General features: G+C 47.3%; 3 protein-coding genes across 3 annotated transcripts; 1 reads left to right on the forward strand and 2 right to left on the reverse strand.

Moving 5' to 3' along the window:
• Positions 1-1,756: 1,756 nt before the first annotated feature.
• Positions 1,757-9,268, reverse strand: ddx41 (DEAD (Asp-Glu-Ala-Asp) box polypeptide 41). Its single transcript, XM_084449232.1, has 17 exons — positions 9,118-9,268; positions 8,807-8,902; positions 8,484-8,634; positions 8,265-8,339; positions 6,719-6,779; positions 6,494-6,630; positions 5,494-5,566; positions 4,885-5,038; positions 4,449-4,585; positions 3,982-4,144; positions 3,724-3,855; positions 3,470-3,541; positions 3,271-3,367; positions 2,914-3,063; positions 2,650-2,721; positions 2,364-2,474; positions 1,757-2,118 (listed from the first exon to the last, which is right to left on the reverse strand). Exons 1-17 carry the CDS (start codon positions 9,142-9,144, stop codon positions 1,982-1,984), a joined length of 1,845 nt encoding a protein of 614 aa, XP_084305358.1. The 5' UTR covers positions 9,145-9,268; the 3' UTR covers positions 1,757-1,981.
• Positions 9,269-9,555: 287 nt separating this feature from the next.
• fam193b (family with sequence similarity 193 member B) lies at positions 9,556-19,046 on the reverse strand. Its single transcript, XM_084448745.1, has 10 exons — positions 18,813-19,046; positions 16,453-16,695; positions 14,962-15,148; positions 14,427-14,645; positions 13,868-14,279; positions 13,405-13,588; positions 13,003-13,236; positions 11,795-12,875; positions 11,609-11,684; positions 9,556-11,452 (listed from the first exon to the last, which is right to left on the reverse strand). Exons 1-10 carry the CDS (start codon positions 18,963-18,965, stop codon positions 11,356-11,358), a joined length of 2,886 nt encoding a protein of 961 aa, XP_084304871.1. The 5' UTR covers positions 18,966-19,046; the 3' UTR covers positions 9,556-11,355.
• A 1,190-nt stretch (positions 19,047-20,236) lies between these two features.
• Positions 20,237-23,802, forward strand: mxd3 (MAX dimerization protein 3). Its single transcript, XM_084449241.1, has 6 exons — positions 20,237-20,383; positions 20,999-21,101; positions 21,211-21,240; positions 21,704-21,818; positions 22,106-22,271; positions 22,470-23,802. Exons 1-6 carry the CDS (start codon positions 20,314-20,316, stop codon positions 22,586-22,588), a joined length of 603 nt encoding a protein of 200 aa, XP_084305367.1. The 5' UTR covers positions 20,237-20,313; the 3' UTR covers positions 22,589-23,802.

The following is a 23,802-nucleotide window of genomic DNA, read 5'->3' on the forward strand; positions in this document are numbered from 1 at the left end:
GAGATATGGCCGGTACAACCCCCCCCCTCCTCACACACACACACACACACACACAAACACACACACACACACACACACACGCACACACACACACACACACACACACACACACACACACACACACACACACACATCCCTTTGCTAAGGAATATCTTGACATGATATATATTGGTCATGAATTTCACCAGTCTGTGTGCTCTGCTGTGAAATGTATCACAATCCAAATATTTGTAGGTGTTTGGCATGACTTGCACATAGTCCTCCGTGTCAGCAGTGAAAATAAGTGCCAGGGGAATGCTTATGTCCAAGCCATGCCAAACATGTGAAATATTGGGATTGTGATACATTTCACAGGAGAGCATACTGAGAGCAGTAACATTACACCCTCTGCTTCCTGTCTCAGAAAAGCATATTTATCATAGTTTTTCACTGCATTTACATATGCCCCATTGACTTCCATTGTAGCCCAGTGAGAGCCTGCAGAGAAATGTCAGTTAGCTCAATACTGGAACGAGCAGTGAAATGATGGTCTCTATGTTTCAGGTTCATGGTAGATAGACCACAAATAGGGCTACAGTAAATGTACAAAATAGGACTCTACCCCTTTCAGACCTGAAAATAGCACACTACCCGTTTAAGACCTGAAAATAGCCCATCTAGCCTGACAGAACTTGAGAGGATCTACAGAGAAGAATGGGAGAAATACCCCAAATACATGTGCCAAGCTTGTAGACTTCAGGCTATAATCGCTGCCAAAGGTGCCACAACAAAGTATTGGGTAAAGGGTTTGAATACTTATGTACATGTGATATTTCCTTTTTTATATATTCATAATACATTTGCAAACATTTATATAAAAAAACACTTTGTCATTATGGGTTATTGTGTGTAGATTTTTGAGGAAAAAAGGCTGTAACATAAAATGTGCAAAAAGTGAAGGGGTGTGAGTACCTTCCGGATGCACTGTACCCAGCCCATTTCACCATGTCTAGGTTTAAGTTAAGTAGCTACAGTATAGTGGAACCATATTCAATATTACAATGCAACCCATTATGTCCATTTTAATGAATTCTAATTACAGTATGGGGAACCTTTAAAATCATCTTTTGTCAAAACACTCAGTATGCAACACACAAGTCACAACAAATAAGTATGCCAGTTATTTTTTCCTCAAGTGGTCACATACCTTTCCAAACTTGACTCCCTGCAGATACAGTATACCCTCCTTGAACACTACATCCATGTCTGGACAGTATGTAGGTCTCAGCCTGCAACCCGTCCAGCGTTTGATGAATAACACAGTAGCAGCTAACTGAAGCCACTATGTGCAACAGGCTACTTCCTTCACACGTCATCAGAGGCTAAATTCTCGCACACTACAAGTTTGTGCTGTGGGTGAAAACAGCCTTTGACAGAATGCTCAATATCTTTCCTGTTCATTAAACCTTTTAGGTAAGTTTAACGTACAAATAAAATCTATCCTTCACAATCCAGCAGCACGATATATTCAGTTTCTCACACAAACACATACACACACACACACACACACACACACACACACACACACACACACACACACACACACACACACACACACACACACACACACACACACACACACACACACACTTCCTTACTCTACCACCACCACCAAGGCTACCCAACTTCCTCACACTCCTTCCATTGCAGGGAAATAAAGTAGGCAGTTTTTTTTTTATATTGTATTTTATTTACACTGCAATTTTGTGTTGCATATTTCTAAAAAAAACACTGTCATATTCACAAGACAAAAAAAATCAATTCAGTTTTGGAAAAAAAAGGTTGCATCCTCACATTTTCTTTTTACTGTAACTGCAGCTCTGTGAGAAACCACAAAACTACACACTTCCTACTACCCGATTAAACTGACTTTACAACAATCAGAGAGGCTGGTAAATGGATGCTGGTCATTCTAGCTCAGTCTCAGACAGAGAGAGCCATCTCAGAAGTCCATGGAACTGTGAGCCAGGTAGTCCTTGCGTCCGATGTTGGTGACCTGCTTGGTCTGCATAGCCTCCAGCTTGGGACAGTCGGTGATACGATGGCCCAGACCACCACAGAAAGTACAGCCTCTCTCCCCTGTGGAACCAATGTGGAAGGTTAGAGGGGAACTACGCCTGGCCAGAAACCTGCTCTACCAGCACATGATGGGGTTCATTAACATAAGCTACTTGAAGGAAAAGTATAACTCCGTTATTTCTGTTCATGCTTCGGAAGAGAGAACAAAAGATAGATGAACGGCAGTGAATAGATAATTGAACTGAAAGAAAACGGGAAAAAACGTAGAGAAGAAAAAGAAAGATGGGGGAGAGAAAGAGACTTGCCTCCGATGTCCAGCATCGTCTCGTCTCCCGTCTGCAGCACCTGGAGGACAGGTGGGACCTTCTGTTTGGCCTCGATCAGCAGCGCTTTCAGATCCATCAGCACAGACTCATCTGCAGAGGAGGAGACGGAGGGCTTCAGACCATGGTTCACACACTGGGGCACTTCACACACATATCAGAGGGTGCATTAGGGTAAACTAGGGAATCCAGCGCAAGTCTGGTTGACCTGCGTTGCTGAACAGTAGAGCTACATGTTATTCCCCTGAGTTAAATGATTGATACCTACCGCAGCCTTTGTTGATGAAGGTTGTGGCGATACCGGTCTTCCCTGATCGGCCCGTTCTTCCAATTCTGTGGACTGAAAGATACCAGAATTATTATTTAAGTCAGTGGCTTTGTTGAAACCTCAAAAAAACATAACACTTCACAGATAGTCTGTAGATAAACTAATTATTAATAAGTCTGTAGATCAACTAATAATAAACAAAGTAAACTGGGACAACAAAACAACATTATCAAAGCACCAAGGGTCTGGGTAAGATGCCGTCACCATAGTTCTCGATCTCCTCCGGCATGTCGTAGTTCACCACGTGTTGGATGGCGGGGAAGTCCAGACCCTTGGAGGCCACGTCGGTGGCCACCAGCACATCCTTCTTCCCTTCTTTAAAAGCTTCAATGGCTTTAGTTCTCTCCTCCTGGTCTGAATCACATCAAGAGGGATCTCGACATCATTCAGAGTTGTCACAGCATCGTTCAGAGTTGTCACATAAAAGGGTAGATCACTTTTGTTAATCATTCAATTTCTTCCAAATTTCAGGGTGGCGAGGGTAAATGAGAGCTTGAAATGTGTGGGGGGAAGATGACACCTAGTGGTAGCGGTTGGAACTGCAGATAGAGCTCCCCCTACCTTTCCCTCCGTGGATGGCCACCGCCTCCACTCCCTTCAGCAGCAGGTACTCGTGAATGGCGTCCACGTCGGCTTTCTTCTCAGCAAACATCAACACCTGGAGGGACGAAAGAGGAAATGTTCACTTAATGATCCCACCGCTTCCCTATTTGGGGATCCATTGGCATGTGTGGTTTGACTGTGAGAGCAGTGAACTCACGGGAGGAGGGGTCTTCTGCAGGCACTCCAGCAGGTACACCATCTTAGCCTCTTCTTTAACGTACTCCACTTCCTGCAAACGCAAACACAGATAATAAGCTACCGTTCAAACATCTCTGCTGGGATTAGTTTCTTTAAGAATGATGTTTAAGACCAAATTCAGTACAATCCTAAAAGATTATTCCATTCCGGCAACAGTAAAAGGTTGTTTCGTTAAATCTATTGATAAAATGCTCTACTGAATGATAAACTTACCTGAATGACGTCCAAACTGGCAGCACCAGCCCTGCCCACGTTTATGGTAATGGGCTTGACCAGGGCACTCTTAGCAAAGTTCTGGATCTTCTTAGGCATGGTGGCACTGAAGAGGAGAGTCTGTCTCTGGCCCTGGGGGGGGGGGAGAAACAGCTGTTCAGACGACCAATCCAACATGATACATGATTCTATGGTGCGATACAGTTGCAGGACTCCACGTCATTTGACAGTCCTACCGAGCAGGGTAGCAGAGCTGACCTTGAAGTAAGAGAAGATGGTCCTGATGTCCTCCTCGAAGCCCATGTCAATCATCCTGTCCGCCTCGTCCAGCGCCAGGTAGCGGCAGATGTCCAGGCTGATCATCTTCTTCTGCAGCAGGTCCATCAGCCTGCCAGGGGTGGCCACCATCGTGTGCACCCCGCTACAACCAGACAGCAAGGAGAGACGGTCAGAGAAGAGAGCGCACCGTAGAACGAGTGAAAAGCCCCTGAGAGTATTCTTGAATCTCTTAAAGACGGGCGTCCATACTATGTCTCAAGAATTGAATTGAAACCTTTATTGCCCCAGAGGGGAATTTGTTTAGCACACGTCAAGCATACAGAAAACATTAAAATGTACGCCCATCACCAACACCACAATGTCACCAACCACCATCATCGTCGTCATCACCAGCTAGCAGCTGTATCTGTCCCCCCCCCCGCGGCGCCCCAGCCACCCAAACCTACTGTTTCACCACCTCCATCTGATCCTTGACGGACATGCCTCCTATGCAGAGGGCGCAGCGCATCTGGGGGGCGCCCTCCTCCTCCAGCAGCTTGCAGTAGTACTCTATGATGCTGTGGGTCTGCCTCGCCAGCTCTCTCTGGGAGGGAAGAGAGGGCAGGGAATTAAACGCGCACCGTTCAGATCGCGTCGGCACTCGGACCGTATCGGTCTTTTGAGCAGGAAAAGAGAGTTGGGGGGGGGGGGTGTTCAGGAGAACGGTCGGAGACGTGGCACAGACAAATCTCACGGGACGCTTAGCATGCCGCTGCAGCTCAAGCGGTGAATAATAGTGTCGTTCTTCTCATTAGTACGCTACAGCTCACTGGCCAGATGCTTCCCGTTGTCAGCCTATAAGGGCTGGAGTTCAGCCGTAGGGCCCCCGAGCGTGGGACTTACTGACGGGCAGATGATGAGTCCGTAGGGGCCCTCCCTCTTACAGAAGGGCAGCCTCTTCTCCTGCTCCAGAGAGAACATGATGATGGGGAGGGTGAAGACCAGCGTCTTCCCTGAGCCGGTGAAGGCGATGCCGATCATGTCTCGGCCTGAGAGACTGAGCACAGACAAACGGGGACAGAGTCAACCCAATGAAGAAGGCCCTGACATGGGATAACACACTGAAGACAGGACAGTAAAACCTAGCCTTGTGAGACCATCCTGTTCTCGGGAGATCACTTTCAGTTTGCCTCCGCAGATCAGTCTGGACTTCCCCCTATCTCTTAACGGTTGCTCTCAAAATTACGTTTTGACTGGGCCAATCAGAGACTGTGTTCTGACTGAAGTTCTGCCCCCCAGTAGAACGTGGGCCCCTTATTGGTTCCAGTGGCAAAACAGTCTCCCGAAGCAATGAGCAGTAACGTTAACGTTAGTAGAATAAACAGCCTTAAGTGTAACAATTAAACAAGAACAAGAGTAGGCGTGGACTTTCTCTGAGAAAATGACGTCTTACGAGGCGAAGCTAAACCAGGCTTGTTAAATAGAGGAGTCAGTTCCACTTGGTGTACTTACATGGTAGGGATTCCCTGGATTTGAATAGGTGTGGGATGCACTATGCCCTTCTTTTTTAAACCTTTCAAGAAAGCTGTAGACACAATCACAGACAGAGGAAATAGATCAAACCAAGCTGAGTGTGTGGGGAGAGGTGTGTGTGTGTGTGTGTGTGTGTGTGTGTGCGGGCGGGCGTGCGTGTCTGCGTGCGCATTGAGAGGTGTGTGTGTGTGTGGGGAGAGGTGTGTGTGTGTGTGTGTGTGTGGAGAGGTGGAGAGCTGTGTGAGGGTGGACAGCTGTGTGAGGGTGGAGAGCTGTGTGAGGGTGGAGAGCTGTGTGAGGGTGGAGAGCTGTGTGAGGATGGAGAGCTGTGTGAGGATGGAGAGCTGTGTGAGGGTGGAGAGCTGTGTGAGGACGGAGAGCTGTGTGAGGGTGGAGAGCTGTGTGAGGATGGAGAGCTGTGTGAGGATGGAGAGCTGTGTGAGGATGGAGAGCTGTGTGAGGAGAGCTGTGTGAGGATGGAGAGCTGTGTGAGGGTGGACAGCTGTGTGAGGATGGAGAGCTGTGTGAGGATGGAGAGCTGTGTGAGGGTGGAGAGCTGTGTGAGGATGGAGAGCTGTGTGAGGGTGGACAGCTGTGTGAGGATGGAGAGCTGTGTGAGGATGGAGAGCTGTGTGAGGGTGGAGAGCTGTGTGAGGATGGAGAGCTGTGTGAGGGTGGAGAGCTGTGTGAGGATGGAGAGCTGTGTGAGGGTGGAGAGCTGTGTGAGGGTGGAGAGCTGTGTGAGGATGGAGAGCTGTGTGAGGGTGGAGAGCTGTGTGAGGATGGAGAGCTGTGTGAGGATGGACAGCTGTGTGAGGATGGAGAGCTGTGTGAGGATGGACAGCTGTGTGAGGGTGGAGAGCTGTGTGAGGATGGAGAGCTGTGTGAGGAGAGCTGTGTGAGGGTGGAGAGCTGTGTGAGGGTGGAGAGCTGTGTGAGGGTGGACAGCTGTGTGAGGGTGGAGAGCTGTGTGTCTCACCTTGTGGAAGCTTCATCTCCCTGAAGCTCTTGATGGGGGGAGGGACCCCCTCTCCATCCACCAGGATGTGGTACTTCTTCCTGACGCGGTCATGTCTGGCGGGGGGCATGTTCAGGATGTAGCGCGGAGCCTTCCAGCTATACAGGACAGGCGAGAGCAGTCACACTCAGGACTATGTTTATATCATTACATCAACCTCTTAGAACCCAGCCAATGAACACTCACCTGGTTTTGATGGGATCGTCGTATATGATACCTTTGGCCATCTCCTTTACAGACATGAGAGCTGGCGGAGAAAGAGAAACCATTCTTTTAGTCTCAACAAAATGAGAAATACCGACAGTTATTTGTTGCAACCAACTCTGGTTGGTTGTGAACCCATCATGGAATCATAACCTATATGATGGTTTGATGTAGGCCATGCCCCATCTCAACTACACTGGACCTGGGTAGGGATGCACCGATACGATATTTAGATCAGGAATATTGAATAAATAACTAGCTCGGATATCGGTGGCAATGGGCCCGATTCATAGGAACCAATCTATTCTATCCATTTCTATGCTGTGCGCAGCATGTGAGGTCATGCACAAGCAACGCGCTCACCCCGCGCCGTAAACACAACAAGCTATGCATAGAGCAAAAATAGAGTGAGCTAACACTGGAGCTCACGCTAACCATACCGACTAGTTCGACAGCCACTTGCAATAGTCAATGTTCCGAGGGGTGGTGATAAAACTTGGAGTTACAACACAACTAACTAATCTCAAGCTCCGGTATTCATTCATTCAATCATAGGCTACAAATCACATTTCGCTCAGTCCAGTATCTAGTTCACCAAACTAGCCTACCTTTCAGACAGTTTGCTTATGTTTGCAAACGTTTGGTGCGAAAACAAACGTTATGCTGAAAAAAAGTTTAAAATAGTTTGCAAAGAACGTTCGCAAGTGAAAATGAAAGTCTTGAGTTGCAAGCGCTGCTCGAGTTGGTTACACTAGACAGTGGTGGAGGATTTTCAAAAGCAAATGCGCCTATTTGGCAATATTTCGGATTTATACCCAAAGCTAATAGGGGACCTGATAATATTAATGAGGCAATCTGTAAACTAGAGTAATTTCTCCCTCTCCTTACTCTTGTTGTGTCACAGTGAAATATGAGACCCACTCTGTAGCAGGTGAGGAGTGAGTTACAGGAGCGCAGAGCAGGGGTCTCATCCCAAGCTTATATTTTACTAATTATATTTTACAATTTACATTTTATTTGATGAAAGTGGGTGCTGATATGACAAAATGAATATATAGACTAAGTAGGATTCAATAATTATTTCATTGTTAAGCCTACATCCAATATACCAGTAGCCATATGATGGGTAAAATTGATGAGTAAAATTATGTTTTGGCTCCTCATCAACAAGATACAAGATATTTAATGATAATAATTAATTAAGTTGATGATAAATAATAATTCAAGAAAAAAAGACCGCTGATATCGGTATCGGCAGATATCCAAATTTTGGTATCGGACCGGAACTGAAAAAAGTAGATCTTGCATCTGTAGACCTGGGACCTCTCGGAGTATGGTGGGGGTATGGTGGGAGTATGGTGGGAGTATGGTGGGAGTATGGTGGGAGTACGGTGGGAGTATGGTGGGAGTATGGTGGGGGTATGGTGGGAGTATGGTGGGCGTATGGTGGGAGTATGGTGGGCGTATGGTGGGAGTATGGTGGGAGTATGGTGGGGGTATGGTGGGCGGCAGAGTGATCGTCACTCACCTCTGCCCTCAGCAACACTCTCCAGAATCTTTTCCTCCTCCTTCAGCTGCTTCTCCTTGGCTGACTCCTTGCGCGCTGGACACAGAAACACACGGCACAGAAGGTCAGAACAAGTACACAATTGTGTGTAATATGATCTCTGCTCAATGTGATTCAACTGAAGGGTGGTGGGATATCCACTGTAGAACATGTTGATGTGGTTCCGAATCCGACAGCTACCTTCTGCTTTCTCCTTCAGGTGCTGGTGCTGGTCCAGGAGACTGACGTTAGAGCGCGGGCCCAGACCCTCCTCCTCATCCCTCTGCTCTCCTCCACTGTCCTTCTGCTCCTCCTCCACCACCTTCCCTCGCAGGCGCAGCATCTTCTGGAGCTGTGGGGAAGATACTGGGACATTTGATCATCTGGTCATAGAATTAAAGTGATTTACAAGCTGGCAGTGAGCCAGTGTGGAACTGGAAAGCGAGAAAGATACTGTTTATGAGCCATATGCATAGGTAGCCATGTAGGTATGGGTAGAAAAGCAGACATGAATAGATGTGTACCGTTTGCTGCTTTCTTATTTTGACTGGTACATAAGGAACATAGTCCTCAGCTTCAGATCCCTCCGAGGCAGACTTGTCCTCCTCGCCATAGGATCTCTGTGTTAGTAACAAATGAACATCAGCAGTCTGCATTCAACACTCCAGCAGGCAGAGACCGGCTAAGCATATATTGCAATATTATTTTAAAAAATATGCAGAAGTACTGTACAGCTAGAGCTAGGATAAGTGAGCTAACTAGCTAAAGAGCTAGCCAACACAACATGCTAACGTTAGCTAGCTAGACATACATAGCTAGCGAACCAAACACTTACCTTCTTGGGCCGATTTTCTGTTTCCATTGTTTGAAATAGTGTTATTGGGTGCTTTGGTATGAACCTATGCTGTTTTGATAAAATTATTTGACTTATTATGAGGAAAAACCATGGAGGTTTGGAAAAACCTGTTATTTCTACGTTCGAAACGCACTAGTTACGCACGCAGTTGTTTCTGTACGGTAGGCTGAGAAGGACAAAATTGTGGGGCGGACATCGTTTATCCAAAGCGAAAACCTCCCACTACACATGAGCTGTGGGTCAATCATTAGAACTCGGGCTGAAATCACTCAGAAAGCAAACACCACACTTTATTTTTCAAAACTGTAATGTTTTAATCTTTCTGAACGAAAGATTTTCACAGTATCAAAATTGAATAATAAAAAAACAGAAAAGCCAACATACACTTGGCTATTTATGGTATTATAAATCTACATTCCAAACATTTAAGATAATGTCCTCTAGTTGAATATAACCTGGATAGCATCAGATGTAGAATATGAAAACAAAAGTTCATAACAGTTTCTTAGGACAGGAAAAAAACAACCCATCTCGCTGAAAGCCTTCAAAACTATTTGTGTTGATTAACTTAAAACCAAATCCCCACTTCCCATCACTATGCTCTTGATTCTTCGTTTCTCTCAACAGAGAAGGTCATCAAGATCTGAGACTGCAGAAAGAGTGTGAGAGTCGAGGTCGCAGAGGAAGGTTCCACTAAGAGCACACAGTACTGTGAATGGTGTACCATGGTCAACCTCATCAACCCCTAGAAAGCCTTGATGAAAGCCACAAAGGTCCTAAAATCACTAAATATGTCATTATGTACAAACATTGAAATAATCCGGTGAAGCGTGTTGTGTAAGGTCTGGTGAGGGGGTGGCGTGCACCAGTGTACCGTCAACTGTATGAGCTGGACTATTGCAGCAGTTTGAGACTTTCATGCAGCAGTGGTGCTCCTCCACTGAAGTGGACTGCGATACAATGTAGTTATTGGACAACTGACAGAAGGGGGGAAAAAATAAGTGAAGCGAACATGTTCCCACGTCAGAACTATATCAGAGACCACCATGGGGGGAGATATCAGCTCAGTTAAAACACCAGTGGGAGAGAAACTCTGAAGCAAGAGAGACCCAGTGACACCCAATGTTAGGCTTTGCCCAATATCAGATGGAAATAGAGGTTTCAGAAGCTAACGATCACTTTTAAATATCATGCAAAGGGGAATCTGGTTTTATTCATCACATCTTGTCCGATGTATGTAGATTAAAAGTGTTAAACACAGTAATTGGATAAATAGATATCTTTTTTTCTCCCAGATCAAGTTTATATTAGTGTCGTATTGATTACTTCGCAAACGTTCATGTTTTTAAAAAAACAAAACCATTTCAGTTCACAATTTCATACAAAAAAACAGTGTGGGCGCCTATCATATGACAGATCATCCTTCCGTTGTTGATTCTCACACAATTAGCACTGCTTTAAGAGAAGCAGCAGAATGAGCTGCTCCCTAAGCCTCCACACCTGAAGATACTGGCCTCCACCTAATGCAGAGTTCAGCCAGTGAGTCAGTGGACCGAGGGGGTTGAGCGGATATTACATGTATGGCACAACAACAATGCAGTACGGTTGAGTTCAGGTGAACCGAGAGAACTGTGACAGGGGATCATACAACAGTATTTTTTTTTTCCTGTTTTTGAAAAAACATTTATGCTTCACAGTACTTTATTCTTAAAATCAATGTAAAATCATTTCAAGCTGGGACATCTGCACCATCTCATCACAGTAGTGGAGCGGTGAGCGAGAACAACTAGACCGTAATCATGGATGAGAAGTACATTTGGAGCACCAAACTGAACCTATGGGGAATCCAGAGGTTTAACATTGTTAAAATGTGCCACATTTGCAATAAAACACTTTATTGTAAGGTAACTGTTTACATACTACATAGAGAAGCACACAGATGCAGTGGGTCTGACAAAGACGAATTTTCCATTTTTGCACCTCTCGTTTTGTGGACATCGCCAAGGTAGCGAAGGGTAGGAGTTGGCCATGTGAGTTGTCCCAGGCTGGTAGCCAAGAAGATTTTAGTCCTTTTGAATGGAAATTCATGTTGCACCAGGGTCCCTTGGCTTGGTGAGGAAAGAGGAAGGTGGGAATGAGAAAAGGCCTCTGGCCAGTCAGGGTTCTATTGACACAGTTAGAGAACTCTGGGGGTCTGTTAGTCCGGAGCCCATCCAGTTACTGAGCTGCGTTAGAAGGAACCTTTTTGAGGGTAAAGTTGGACCAGTTCACCGCCACCTTCTGGCGGGTCTGTTTAGCAGAGTCAAGGCAAAACCTGCAACAGGAGATAGGGAGGGAGGGAGAGAGAGAGGCAGAGGGAGAAAGAGGTCAGGTTTTAGATTACTACGATCAAGCAACATGACATATGGCATGTGTGTTTCTTGTAATCATTAGGCGACATGTTCCACAACATTGACCGGGTAAGGCATACCTTTTGAAGTATTCCACCTCACGATCGATCTCATCCATTTCAGTTGGGTCTCCGTCCTTGGGGAGAAAAACGTCATCTACAGAGAGAGGGGGGGGGGCTCACAGTTATTGTGCCGTCACTCACGCACACACACACACTCACTCACTCACACAAGTTATCACCAATGAGACGTGTTGTCAGACGTACCAATAGCAGTCTTAGATTTCTCCCCCTTGTTCTTGTTCTTCTTAGTCTTCCCCTTGGGCTGCTGCTGATGCTGCCCTCCATTCGTAGAAGCCGTGGAGTGACCTTTGCCCTCTGCCTCCTGCTCCGACCGACCTCCCCGTGACTCTGGATCAGCTCTCCCCTTGTGGGTATTGGGGACCCCGCCGGCCCCCCCGTTGGTAGCCTGCCTGGACTGCCTGGACTCATCAGCTTTTTTGGGCCCGGTCCTCTGGCCGTCTGCAGAGTGCTGAGGGTGAGATGGCTGTCTGGACCCAGTCTTAGAACCGTTGGATCCTGAGTCAGCCGCTTTGCTCTCATTGGTTTTCTGCGATTCGTTCCCGGAGGCAACTTTGGTGGATTTGGCTGGGTTCTGCTCTGTGGGAGGCTGCTCCTGCCTCTGCTGTTGTTTTTTACCCTTCTTGGCTTTAGCAGCACCGGCCCCAGGTGTGCTGGTGCTCCTGGGGTCCAGGGCATCCTCCTTGAGCTTAGCGGCAGCAGGCTGGCTGCCCTCGGCCCCGGTGGAGGAGCAAGTCTCTGGGGAACAAATCCGGATGAGCTTGGAGAGGCTGGGGGTGGAGTTGAGCCGCTGGACATCTTTGGGCCCGGTGGCGGCCCCTGCGGCCACGGTGGCGGGCGTGGTGGTAGTGGTGGAATGAGGGTGGGCGTCCTCCCAGCCGTTGACCAGGTCCAGGTGGCTCTTGAACGTGCCCAGGGAGAGAGGGGCCAGGTCCAGGTCGATCTGCTGCAGGTTGGAGGAGCCGTTGAGGTGGGACAGCAGGTGGTTGCCCTCCAGGGTGGCGGCTTTCTTGGGAAAGTCGTTCACATCCAGGTTGAGGTCGTACATGCTGAAAGAGGCCCGGATGGAGTCCTTGATGGTGTTCTTGATCTCCTCCAGCCGGCTGGTGAGGAAACTGTTGACCCTCTCCATCTCCAGCTGAGGCCACTCCAGCAGCCGGCTGGCCTCCGAGCCCTCGGGACAGGGCTCGTCCGCCGGCTCCGGGGGGGTGGAGTGGGGGTCGCTGCCTGTGGTCTCCACGCCGCCCTGGTGGGCCTTCTCCTTGTCCTGAGCCAGACCACAGACACACACACACACACACAAAGGCAAACGGTTAATCAGCAAATTAATACAAATCACATTATGAATCCGGGAAGGGGTCCGGGGGGGGGTCCCTTTGCGGCCGTTCCCGTACCTTCTTCTTCTGTTTGTGACGGGCCCGCTTGGCGGCCTTGGCGCTGTTGACGGGCTTGGGCTCGGAGCTGTTGATGAAGTCCAGCAGCTCGTCCACGTCGCGGTTGTCGATGGCGCTGGCGACGGCCGGGTCCGAGTCCTGGCGCTGGGGCAGCTCCTCCTTGCGCCGGGTCAGCCGGGAGCGCAGCTTCTCACGGATCTCCGCGTAGTTGCGGCTCGTCGGCGCGGCCGGGGGCTGGAGGGGGGTATTGGGGGGGGGGGGGGGGGGGAGAGGACGCGACATGAGACCCGAGGCGCTCGCTTTCCCGGCGTGCCCGCTTGCGCGGATTCATACGGCGACGCATTGTACGTGAACGACGGCAGAAGCAAAAAGGGGGCGCCAGTGCCGGGTGCTCAGACTCACCGCGTTGTGCCCGAAGAACTCGCAGTAGCAGCAGTCGCAGTACTTCCCGTCCTTCTGGTTGGTGGAGGAGGAGGCGCAGGAGCTTCTCTCGGAGCTGCTGTCCTCGTCCTCCCCCTCCTCCAGCTCTGACGGGGGGTGGCACAACGTGCCGTTAGCCAGCTTGTGCCCTTTACACGCCTGGTCCCTGTACGCGGGACAGAGGGGGGCGGACAAAAAGAGAGAGCCGGGTGAGAAGGGGGGCGTGCAGAGACCAGCGCTGGCATTCATAACAAACCCGTTCATAGAGCGGAGAGCTAGTTCACACACGGGAAATCTAGGCATCGTTCCTCAGCCGACAGCCCCCGACTGACTGCGTCTCGGGCAGCGCACCGGTCGCATACACTCGCAATTCAACGAGGCGGCCGATAACTCTCTAACCCCTAGATTGCTGGACCGTAAACCAGAACGCTGCGGCCACACTGACCTGCAGGCCCCGGCTGTCAGATGTCCCACGTTGGAGGCGGGTAACGCCGCCCCGTTGTGTCCGTTACACGGATGGTTACAGCCCAAGAGGGAGGCGCCGAGTTTGCTGTGCTGAGTGTTGACGGCAGGAATGTGGGAGTTCTTGCAGGGGCTGGGCTTGTGGAGGGCTGTGGGGCTGTCCGGACCAGGAGAGGAGAGCTTTGCTGCAGGGCCGTGGAGGTTTGGTACCAGCGGGGAGAAGGGGGCGTGGGCTGCCAGGCCAGGGCTGGGGGGGGAGGGGACGTGGCCGTGCTGTCCCAAGCCCTGCTTGGGGGGCAGGAGAGAGGAATGCTGGGAGGAGAGACCGGTGGGGCTGTTGGGGGGCACGGATAGGTCCGAGTGTTGGTGGTGGTCACTGGGGTGGAAGGCTTCGCCTGGGCAGGGGGGAGGAAGCAGTGTGAGACTCAGCAAGATTCAGGACCACCGAGTGAACTTGAATTTCTGCCCAAGTGAGGACGTTTTTTGTAAGAATCCACAGTAAAATGTGAGATACGACGGTTAAAGAGAGCAAAGCTCCTCACCCGGCGGAGTTGGTCGTCGGCACATGGTCTTGAAGTGCTTGGGGGTGGTCTTACAGAGGTCCGCAGAGGTAGACAGGGAGTTCCCGGGAGACGTCCCGCTGGAGTTCTGGGTTGAGGGGTGACTGTAGGGACACACCTTGGCCCCCGAGATTTTAGCAGATTTGCCAGGTGCCTCATGAGAGCCTCTTTTCTCATGACAGGCTGGGCCCCCTGTTCCACCTGGAGATGGACAGGTAAACACCAACTCTGTTCATTCACATCATACACTGGGGGTACTTTCTATTTTCCCGACGCGAAACAAATGTTGAACGTCTACAACGATGTTTTGAAACGGGCAATTAAAGCAAAAACATTTGAATGAAAATGGCTGGGTTTCCCGAACGCGTTAAGAAGCACTTACCTCCAAAGTACTTCTTAACTCCCATGCAAAGGGTTGCTTAAGAAGGGTTCCTTAAGAAGGTTCTTTATCGGGAAACCCAAACCAATGGCTTTTAGTCTAGTCTACTCTGTTTTGAGTTGAGCGCTGTTACCAGACCTGGTTGTGAGTGTGAGGCTGGATTGTGGTTGCAGTGTACGCCTCCGTTGCTGTGGGCTGAGTTCCAGAGGCCAGAGAGCTTGTGGGCAGACAGGAAGGAGCTGGGGTCCCAGTCAACAGAACTCTGCTCAGGGTAGCCATTCCCACAGCTCTGGGACTTACAGGAGGACGAGTGTGACAATGGTACCTGGAACAAAACAAAACGTTAACCAAAAACTGTCAACAGCTTACGAAGGCTTAAAGGTTTATTACATTTACATTACAGTAAGTACACTGTCTACACTCGATTATTTTCAAGATGGTCACGCTAGTAGCAGCCAGTTACAGCAGCACTGGTGTTTTTTGTTGTTACTGCTGTAACACAACAATTTCCCCTCTGGGATAAATAAAGTACCTACAATAAGTGAACCAACTGTACATCCCAGTCATCGTCAGTAAAGCATTCAATAAGAACCAGGGCTAGAGAGAAAGGAAGAGGACAAGTCTTTTTCTTCTTCTTTTTTATGTACAAAGGTTGGAGTAATATTGGGTGACCATGGGTAACCATTGGTAGGTGTTACGAGGTGGAGGTCAGTGGAGGAGCCCAGGTGTTCTCTGAGGAGATCGATCTTTACATCTTTCTTTGACCTATCAAGGAAAAGAAATGTCCCGTCTACTTCATTTGACAACACACGTGGACACGGAAGGCACCAACAGATCTTCGGTTTGACTTGAAATGAGCTTATATAAAAAAAAACTCATAAGACACTTCAGAACTGCCTCAGCTTTTGACAAGTGAACAAGGCTCCTTTTGAAGGGGGGCTATTTCTAATTGAACTATGTAGGGTGGCACACTACTACACAAAATAAACCCTGTGGATATCATTGCTTTAAATCTGTTTGCAGCATGGTGCTGCTGGATTTTGCCAAGTTTTGGGTTTTTTTCCTGCATGAATTGAGTACATACTATATGCTGAATAGCACCATTGTCAAATTGGCCTTTTCGACTATGTTATGGACAACGGATTTCGTCGAGAAATCACAACCACAACCATTTATTTTCTGTAGGTAAACATACTTCTCACAATGTTTCACTGAAACACAGTTTCAACACTAATGTTCCCATTCGAGGTGGCGTACAATAGATGCCTGAAAGTTGCCCCCCACCGTCTCCCCAAATGTAAAAGCAACTGTCACGTCAAAGTCCTCCATTCAATCAAGAGACTGTGGGTGTGAAAAGAGCAGTTCACATGCCTATCTATCAACATGTAACCACAGCAGGACATCCATGTATCTTTTTTTGTTTAATGTAATTGTAAAAAAAACTTGTACAAACGCACTGTATAACTCACAAACACAACTTGTGGAACTTAAGGCTGAAGGGAAGGGACCCGTGTCCCTCTGCCCCTCAAAGCACACCTTTGCATTTAGATGAGTGTGAAGTGCACTCACTGACATCTGGGGAGAGAGGTTCCATGACGTTACTAAACGAATTGACCCTGTCATACTGACCGGTGTGGGCGGTTCCTGGGCGCTGCGTCTCTCCTCCTCCTCCACACTCCTCCGACAGCTCTGGCAGATCCACAGGGGCACCTCTCCCAGAAGGGACTGGGACAGCGAGGGCACGGCGTCGGCCAGCTTGCGGCCCACTGTGTCGGCCAGCTTGGCCCCGTGGCCTCCGGGGAGCCCGTTCACAGAGCTCGCCCCCCAGTCCTTAAACTCGCGGTGGCACAGTAGGCAGCAGGTGTGCATGGGCTGGATGGAGGACGAGAGGAGAGGGAGAAGTCAATCTCACACGACTAGTGATGGAGTTAGCTGCATGTGAGCACAGGAAGTAGCTATTACTATACACACAAACGCTTGGGAACTGCTACCGAAGTGTCTTTGAAAGTGTCCTCCTGTCCTCCGAAGGACACCCAGAGAGATGTGAAAACAGCGCAGAGTGGAGCTACTGACCATCAGCGACCTCTACATCTCCCGCTGCCGCAGCAGCCATCTCTGTCACGGGGGACACTAACCATTCCAGTTGTCATTTGTTGTCTCATCATGATGAAGAATCATGACCAGAACAAACAGGTTCCATGACAGCTTCCATCAGGCGTTAGCATGCTCAACAACCATCAGCACCCTGTTGGACTATTACACCCACACCATCCCATAGACCCCCCCCCCCATCTGTAGGCATCCGACACTTCACTCTTGACCTGCATATTTACGATGACTTTGCACTTGTACAATTATCTGTATTATATTCATATTCTAATAGGCTATATTTGTAGGTTTAGACTAGGGTTTTTTAAGGCTCAGGTATATATTATATTATTATTATTATATTATTACTATTATTATTAATTTTTAGGTTTAGGTTAAAATTATATATTATTCACATGTATATATTGTTTAGTCAGGAATTTAGGAATTGATAAGCAACTGTGGGGATTAGCAGGACCAAGAATTCCAAAATACCTGTAATTGGAATGGCAAATATAAACCTGAACTTGAACTATATGAGGAGTTTGCAAGATGTGTTTCATGATCATAGCATCTGCATAGTGGAGGTATGGTGAAGGGGACCCCATATAATACACTTCCAACATGTCAAATATGGTTTCGAATCGACAGATTTCACGCTGCAGATTTAAGTCATAAAACCTGCCAACCTAATAAGGACATCCATAACACCTAGTTAACCAGCTAAGAAGACGTTACATAGATGATTATAATGTGGTGTACATAGATTATTATAATGTGATGCATAGCCTACGATATGTAACTATAAAGTTGGCTAACGTTATCATGTAGGTAATTAAGATTGAGCACAATTAATGCACATAAAGGTGCAATGCACAAAGTCACGCAACTCAAGTCAGGCAGCAGGACGAGCAGGACAAGCGTTACTGTAAAGAGGGTGATCAAGCAGGCGTTACTGTAAAGAGGGTGATCAAGCAGGCGTTACTGTAAAGAGGGTGATCAAGCAGGCGTTACTGTAAAGAGGGTGATCAAGCAGGCGTTCCTGTGAAGAGGGTGATCAAGCAGGCGTTACTGTAAAGAGGGTGATCAAGCAGGCGTTACTGTAAAGAGGGTGATCTCAAGCAAGCGTTCCTGTAAAGAGGGTGATCTCAAGCAGGCGTTACTGTAAAGAGGGGGATCTCAAGCAGGCGTGACTGTAAAGAGGGGGATCTCAAGCAGGCGTTACTGTAAAGAGGGGGATCTCAAGCAGGCGTTACTGTAAAGAGGGGGATCTCAAGCAGGCGTTACTGTAAAGAGGGTGATCAAGCAGGCGTTACTGTAAAGAGGGGGATCTCACGGAACATGAGATCATCCTCGCTGTTGAGGGTACACACCGGACTGCCAGGTGCAGTTAGCACGCCTGCTCGCTGCTCATCTGTAAACTTGTAGTCACAGTAGTCCCCGACCTGCCTAACTCTGATGATGGCTCACCTAACCTTAGCCAACTTGCATTTGGGAGCCAGCATTTACGACGTGTCCGTGGTACGCGCACAACAATGTCACACTTAGCACTAGTAGGAGAGCACTAACGTTCACCAACTCATGTAAACACATGCAGGTTGTATCCTAGCCATCGAGTAGTCAACTGGGGTGAATTGGTCTTTCTGCTCGCATGCACAATTTAAGGCTAATGAGTTATTTATTTATTTAGCTGGTTCGCGTTAGCTAGCTAGCTTAGCATCTGGGGCAATCTGTCCTCCCCGACCACACTGGAGACAGACGGGAAATAAGTCCCTTGTGCGTTATGCAACCAAACAATCCTCTCCACGACATTACACACTCAGAGGAATGGGTACATCCAGACGGTTCACTTGGATGGTTGATTAGCTGCGTGAGTGTCTAGTTGTGTTCAAGCTAGCTACCTGGTTCGCCCTGGTGGCCAGTCTCTCCAGCCCTGCGTCTCCTCCACCGCCAGCTGCATCGCCGGGAGGGACGGGGCTCTTCGGGAGGGTCTGCTGTCCGGGCACCATCTCCTTGGGCCCGATCCCTTGCTGCTTGCTTTTCTTCCTTGCCATTACTCAAGTGTTCGTGGTATCCTTTGGCCGAGTTTGCACCAGTTTGGAGGGTTTTAACCACACAGTTTCGGTTCTTCTAGGATCACAAATGTTCCCTATCTTCTCCAGTCAAGACAACAGTCAATATGGCGGAGAACGGGCACACTGAAGAGTTCATAGGTCAAAGTTACTGCTGGCAATTTGGCTTCAGTCTGGTGTATACGTCTGCGTTTGACTGTGAATCAGGCACTGAGGCTTCCCGCCACCATGACAAGTGAGGGCAATTGCTCCAGGTTATCATGCTGATGCATGTGTTGTGTTGGGTTAGCTTGCATTAATTGACATCCAATTTGAATATTCCAATTGCTGAGAAGAGCCCATCACTGGCCCTGTCTTTGTGACATTGTGTCACTGGGCTATTATCCAATACTATTTCCCCTCGGGAATTAAAGTACCTACCTACCTACTAAAATAATTTTGATTATGCCTATTTCAAACATCCTTTTTGTGCCTTACAACTAACTGCAGGCGTACTCGTGTAAGCCAATTTTATCATAATAACTCCCACATGGATGTATTTTTCAGTTTTTTTTAATGTCAGTTAAAGGTTTATTGTACTGTATTGTGAAAGTGTCAAGTATTTTACATGATTATATAATTGCCAAATAATTACATGATAATTGCCAAATAATTACACTGTGTGCACTTGTTATCAGGGCTCAAGTACAGATTCTCAATTAATTAATTGTCTGGGTCTAAGGTAAGGCTTTCATGAAGTTGAGGTTGGGTGCTATTGTGATGTAGAGGGATTTAGCAGAGCAATGCAGTGACCGCTTTCTACCGTGTTCCATTTTCAGTCTCACACACTAGGCCAGTAGGCTACACAGGGCTAGGAGGGTAGGTCATGTGACCAGAAAAGAAGAAAGCCAGTCCCATAAATATTATTTGCACTGTCTGAAAAACTTGTCAGAGGATTTTTTTTTAAGTCAGATGAAAAGTAATATAGGAATAGCATGGCTTTCTGAGGAATTGCAACTAGAATTAGCCTAGCACGGGCTTACTGGTAGAATAGAAAGTTTTTTTTTTCACAAATGGAAAAAAACTTTTTGCATGTTTTGATGTAAATGTAGTAGCCCGTTCACACAAATGCCCAGTGCCTCTAATCTTATTCATGGTTGAACGTAAAGGCGCCTTCTCTGGAACTTGGAAAACAAGGGAGCGGTAGCCGAGGGGGGGGCTTGATGACGTGTGTTACGTAGTCAAGGCTGGTTTCTTTGGTGGGGACAGAACTGCAAACGTAGCACTCCTGTGTTGTAGCTAGAATTGTTATTGTGATCGATCTCGATATTTTTTTATTTAAAGAATTAAAATGGAAGCGAACACTTGTAGCATCCAGGTGCTTCTCCAAGCTGCCGAGTTTTTGGAGAGAAGAGAACGAGGTAGGGTTCGGTGCGAATGGCTACTCATGCTGGGAAATGAAATTGTTTACAAATATTAAATGCATTCAATGCAAATATTCATTTGTTAATATGCATGGAAAAGAAAGAAAGTGTAGCCTCTTTACAAATAGATGCAATATCTTATGTGGCTGTTTTAGTCGAGCCCTCGAATATCTGACTCAGTGACCTAGATTTCGGGTACGTCGTTGTACACAAAGGCGCCAAGTCTGGACCCATTTGAAAATCTATCTGAGCGCCGAGATGATGTTCACGAATGAAAATGAATGACCGACGGGTCGTTGCTTGATTCTTGATACTTTCGACTGTTCTGTTGTTTTGCACTCAGTTTATGTCAAGAAAAAATATGTGATATACTACTGTTATCAACTATGTGGATGGCGCCAAAACCGGAAAACAAAACATCAGCAGCAGCTTTATTTGACAGCTCAGTTATCACAAAGAGAAGCCTATACGCATACCTCGGAATATTATGTCCTGCACTCAGAACCATAATCTATTCTTAATTTCATATAAGTAATTATAGGTCGGTTTGCCTTGGAACTTTCTCTTGTTAAGCGACTTGTCATTGAAACGAGCGACCTTTCTGTTTTACAGAGGCAGAGCACGGATATGCGTCAGTGCTGCCCTGCACCAGCCCAGGGGAGTCTGATAAAAAAAACAAGCAGAAGAGCAAGAAGATGCCTGCTGGTAGCAACAGGTGATTACATTGCATAACTGACTAATGACAGCTGCAGGGCGTGGTTCTGAAATGGCTGGCGCAAATTCGCATAGTTGACAAAATGTCAATAGTCTTTTTATGTTTACAGGACTGTACACAATGAGCTGGAAAAACACAGGTAAAGTGGACCTTGAATGCTTCTTAGGTCAGCCACCATTTCTAAGGACATTTCAAGTTTGTCATTCATCCACATACATGCTGTGGACGTTGGGAATGAAATGTTGTTCCATGGTGCTAACACAAAAAGACAATATAGTTACGAAACATCATACCACACAGGAAAAAGTACAATTACAAAACAAAAAACAAGTAGGAAGGCTGGTGTAATGACTGCTGGCATTTAAAGTGTGGTGTGTACGCCCATATTTACACATAGTGAACAGTGTAGCATCATTGACAGAATACAGTTTCTAGTAGACTACATTTCTCTATAGTCATTGGCCAATAACAAAAGATCATAGTAATGTAATAAGCAATAATGATATTATATAACGATAACAATACATTCTCCCCTTATAGTTACCATGGATACTGGTGACCTTTGTCTGATTTGACTGATTTATTGTTATGCTGCTGTGCAGACGAGCTCAGTTGAGGCACTGCTTGGAGCAGCTGAAGCAGCAGGTTCCTCTGTCCTCTGACTCCATGAGGAACACCACTCTGAACCTGCTGAGGAGGGCGCAGCTCCACATCAAGGTAAACACACCGGCTGACCCCCTGCCTTCCTCTCGCAGGCTCTGCCCCTCTCCCTGACTGCAGAGCTCTAGATCTGTGACGTCGCCATGTCTACCTCCATCTCTGTGCTATTCCCTGGGCTCCCTCGCTGCCCTGTCTGAGCCTCCTTTCCCTCAGTCTTTCCTCACTCTGTCGCAACCCCCACTTCCCCAGATGTGAACTGTGCTCAGACCTCTCTCTCTCTCTCTCTCTCCCTCTCTCCCTCCCTCTCTCTCTCTCTCTCTCTCTCTGTGCTGTCCCCCTCTCAGAAGCTGCAGCAGCAGGACGAACGTGCGGAGCAGCTGAAGGGCCGTCTGCGCTGGGAGCAGAGGGAGCTGCGCGTGAGGTTGGAGCAGCTCCAGGGAGGCAACGAGAGGATGAGGAACGACAGCCTGGGCTCCGCCATGTCCTCTGAGAGGTCCGACTCCGACAGAGGTAGGTGTCACAGCCACGGGAAGGGCCTGGTCTGGTCTCGTCAGGCGCCAGTCCTGTTTAGCATGTCCTTTTCCATGCAGTCAGTGAGTGGCTTTAGTTGGGACAGTTTATAGGTGATGGGGTGGGATAAAGGCTTGGCGTGATGTTACAGGACTGGCTTTGCTGATTTGTTCCGATTTGTTCTTTTGGTCGTCACAGAGGATGTGGAGGTTGATGTGGAGGGGATTGTGTTTGACTGTCTGGACTCTGATGGGCTGGGCGTGACACATACTGAGGTGGACCACTGCTACTCTAGCCCAGAGAGGGCCTGGCTATGACGGAGGTCCCCTCACACTGGCCCAGCCTGGAGGGACGCAGGACGAGGAAAAACATTCCAAAACAAGAAAGACAAAGACAAAAAAAAAACATGGAGGAAGAGAGAACCGCACAAAAACATTACTGTACAAGTGACCTGGAACATCCTTGACAGGGACTACTTTTTCAACTGTCTTTTTTAAGATAACATGTAACATGTCCTCATTCGTCCCTGACTGAGCTATATGGGAACTTGTATGCTCAATTGAGCAGAGTCCAATCGCACTGAGTAGCAGTTCAGTGTCCTGGGTTTGGAATACATGATACAAAAACAAACATCACTGATTTCAAACTGAAACAAAGAAAGATGTTTCAACCTGTAACTGGGTTAAAGAGGTGCTTATGTAGTTCTTATCACTTGCCACAAGTGTTCATTTTACACCAATTCTATTGGTTCTATATAATCTACTTTTGAAGGGCTGTTTTTAGTACTGTATTTCTATCTAGGATGTGGCCTTAACATGGGTTCCAATCCCTACTATCTGCAGCTTTTCTTCATCTAACAAGCGTAATTTCAGGAATATTGTGTATTGTCATAATCTACAGCTTGCACTTATACAGTAGACTGTATTATGTATATCTACAGGTATTAATGATTAGCTGTGTTTATTCTATTTCTTTTCTGTTCTGTTGCACAAACCATCCACACAGCACTTCTTTTGTTTCATAAGGGTTATGGGTGTATCATTCTGAACAGCGCTTTTACTGAACTGAACAGGTCATATTTGCACATTTTATATCTGACATTTAAGTCATGAGACCACAGACGTGTGCTCGATTGGGGTTTCTTGACCATTCAATTAGGTGTACCAATTAAACTAACTGGTGGAACAATTGTAACATGAAATGCAGTCATCACATTGGTTTCCTATTGGTTTTATATCTCAATTTCAAGTTTTCATTGTTACAATTACGCACTTCGGTGAATATTAATTTTATCAATATATCTTGATTATGCATGCAATAGTTGCACCACATTGTCAGGGAAGTGGTGACAGAAAAAGACCAATGTCTACTAATAATATTGTTTATGCAACTTTTGCTGTGTTACGAGTATGTGTGTATTTAACTCACTGTGCATTCAATTCGCTGGGGTGCATTGTGCCTTCAGGATTGTAAATACAAGATGCCTTATGACCATGTATGTCACTGCAACAAGAAAATGTATGTATGTATT

This window comes from Borostomias antarcticus (assembly GCF_949987555.1).
Source record: "Borostomias antarcticus genome assembly, chromosome: 14".
NCBI classification, from domain to species: domain Eukaryota; kingdom Metazoa; phylum Chordata; class Actinopteri; order Stomiiformes; family Stomiidae; genus Borostomias; species Borostomias antarcticus.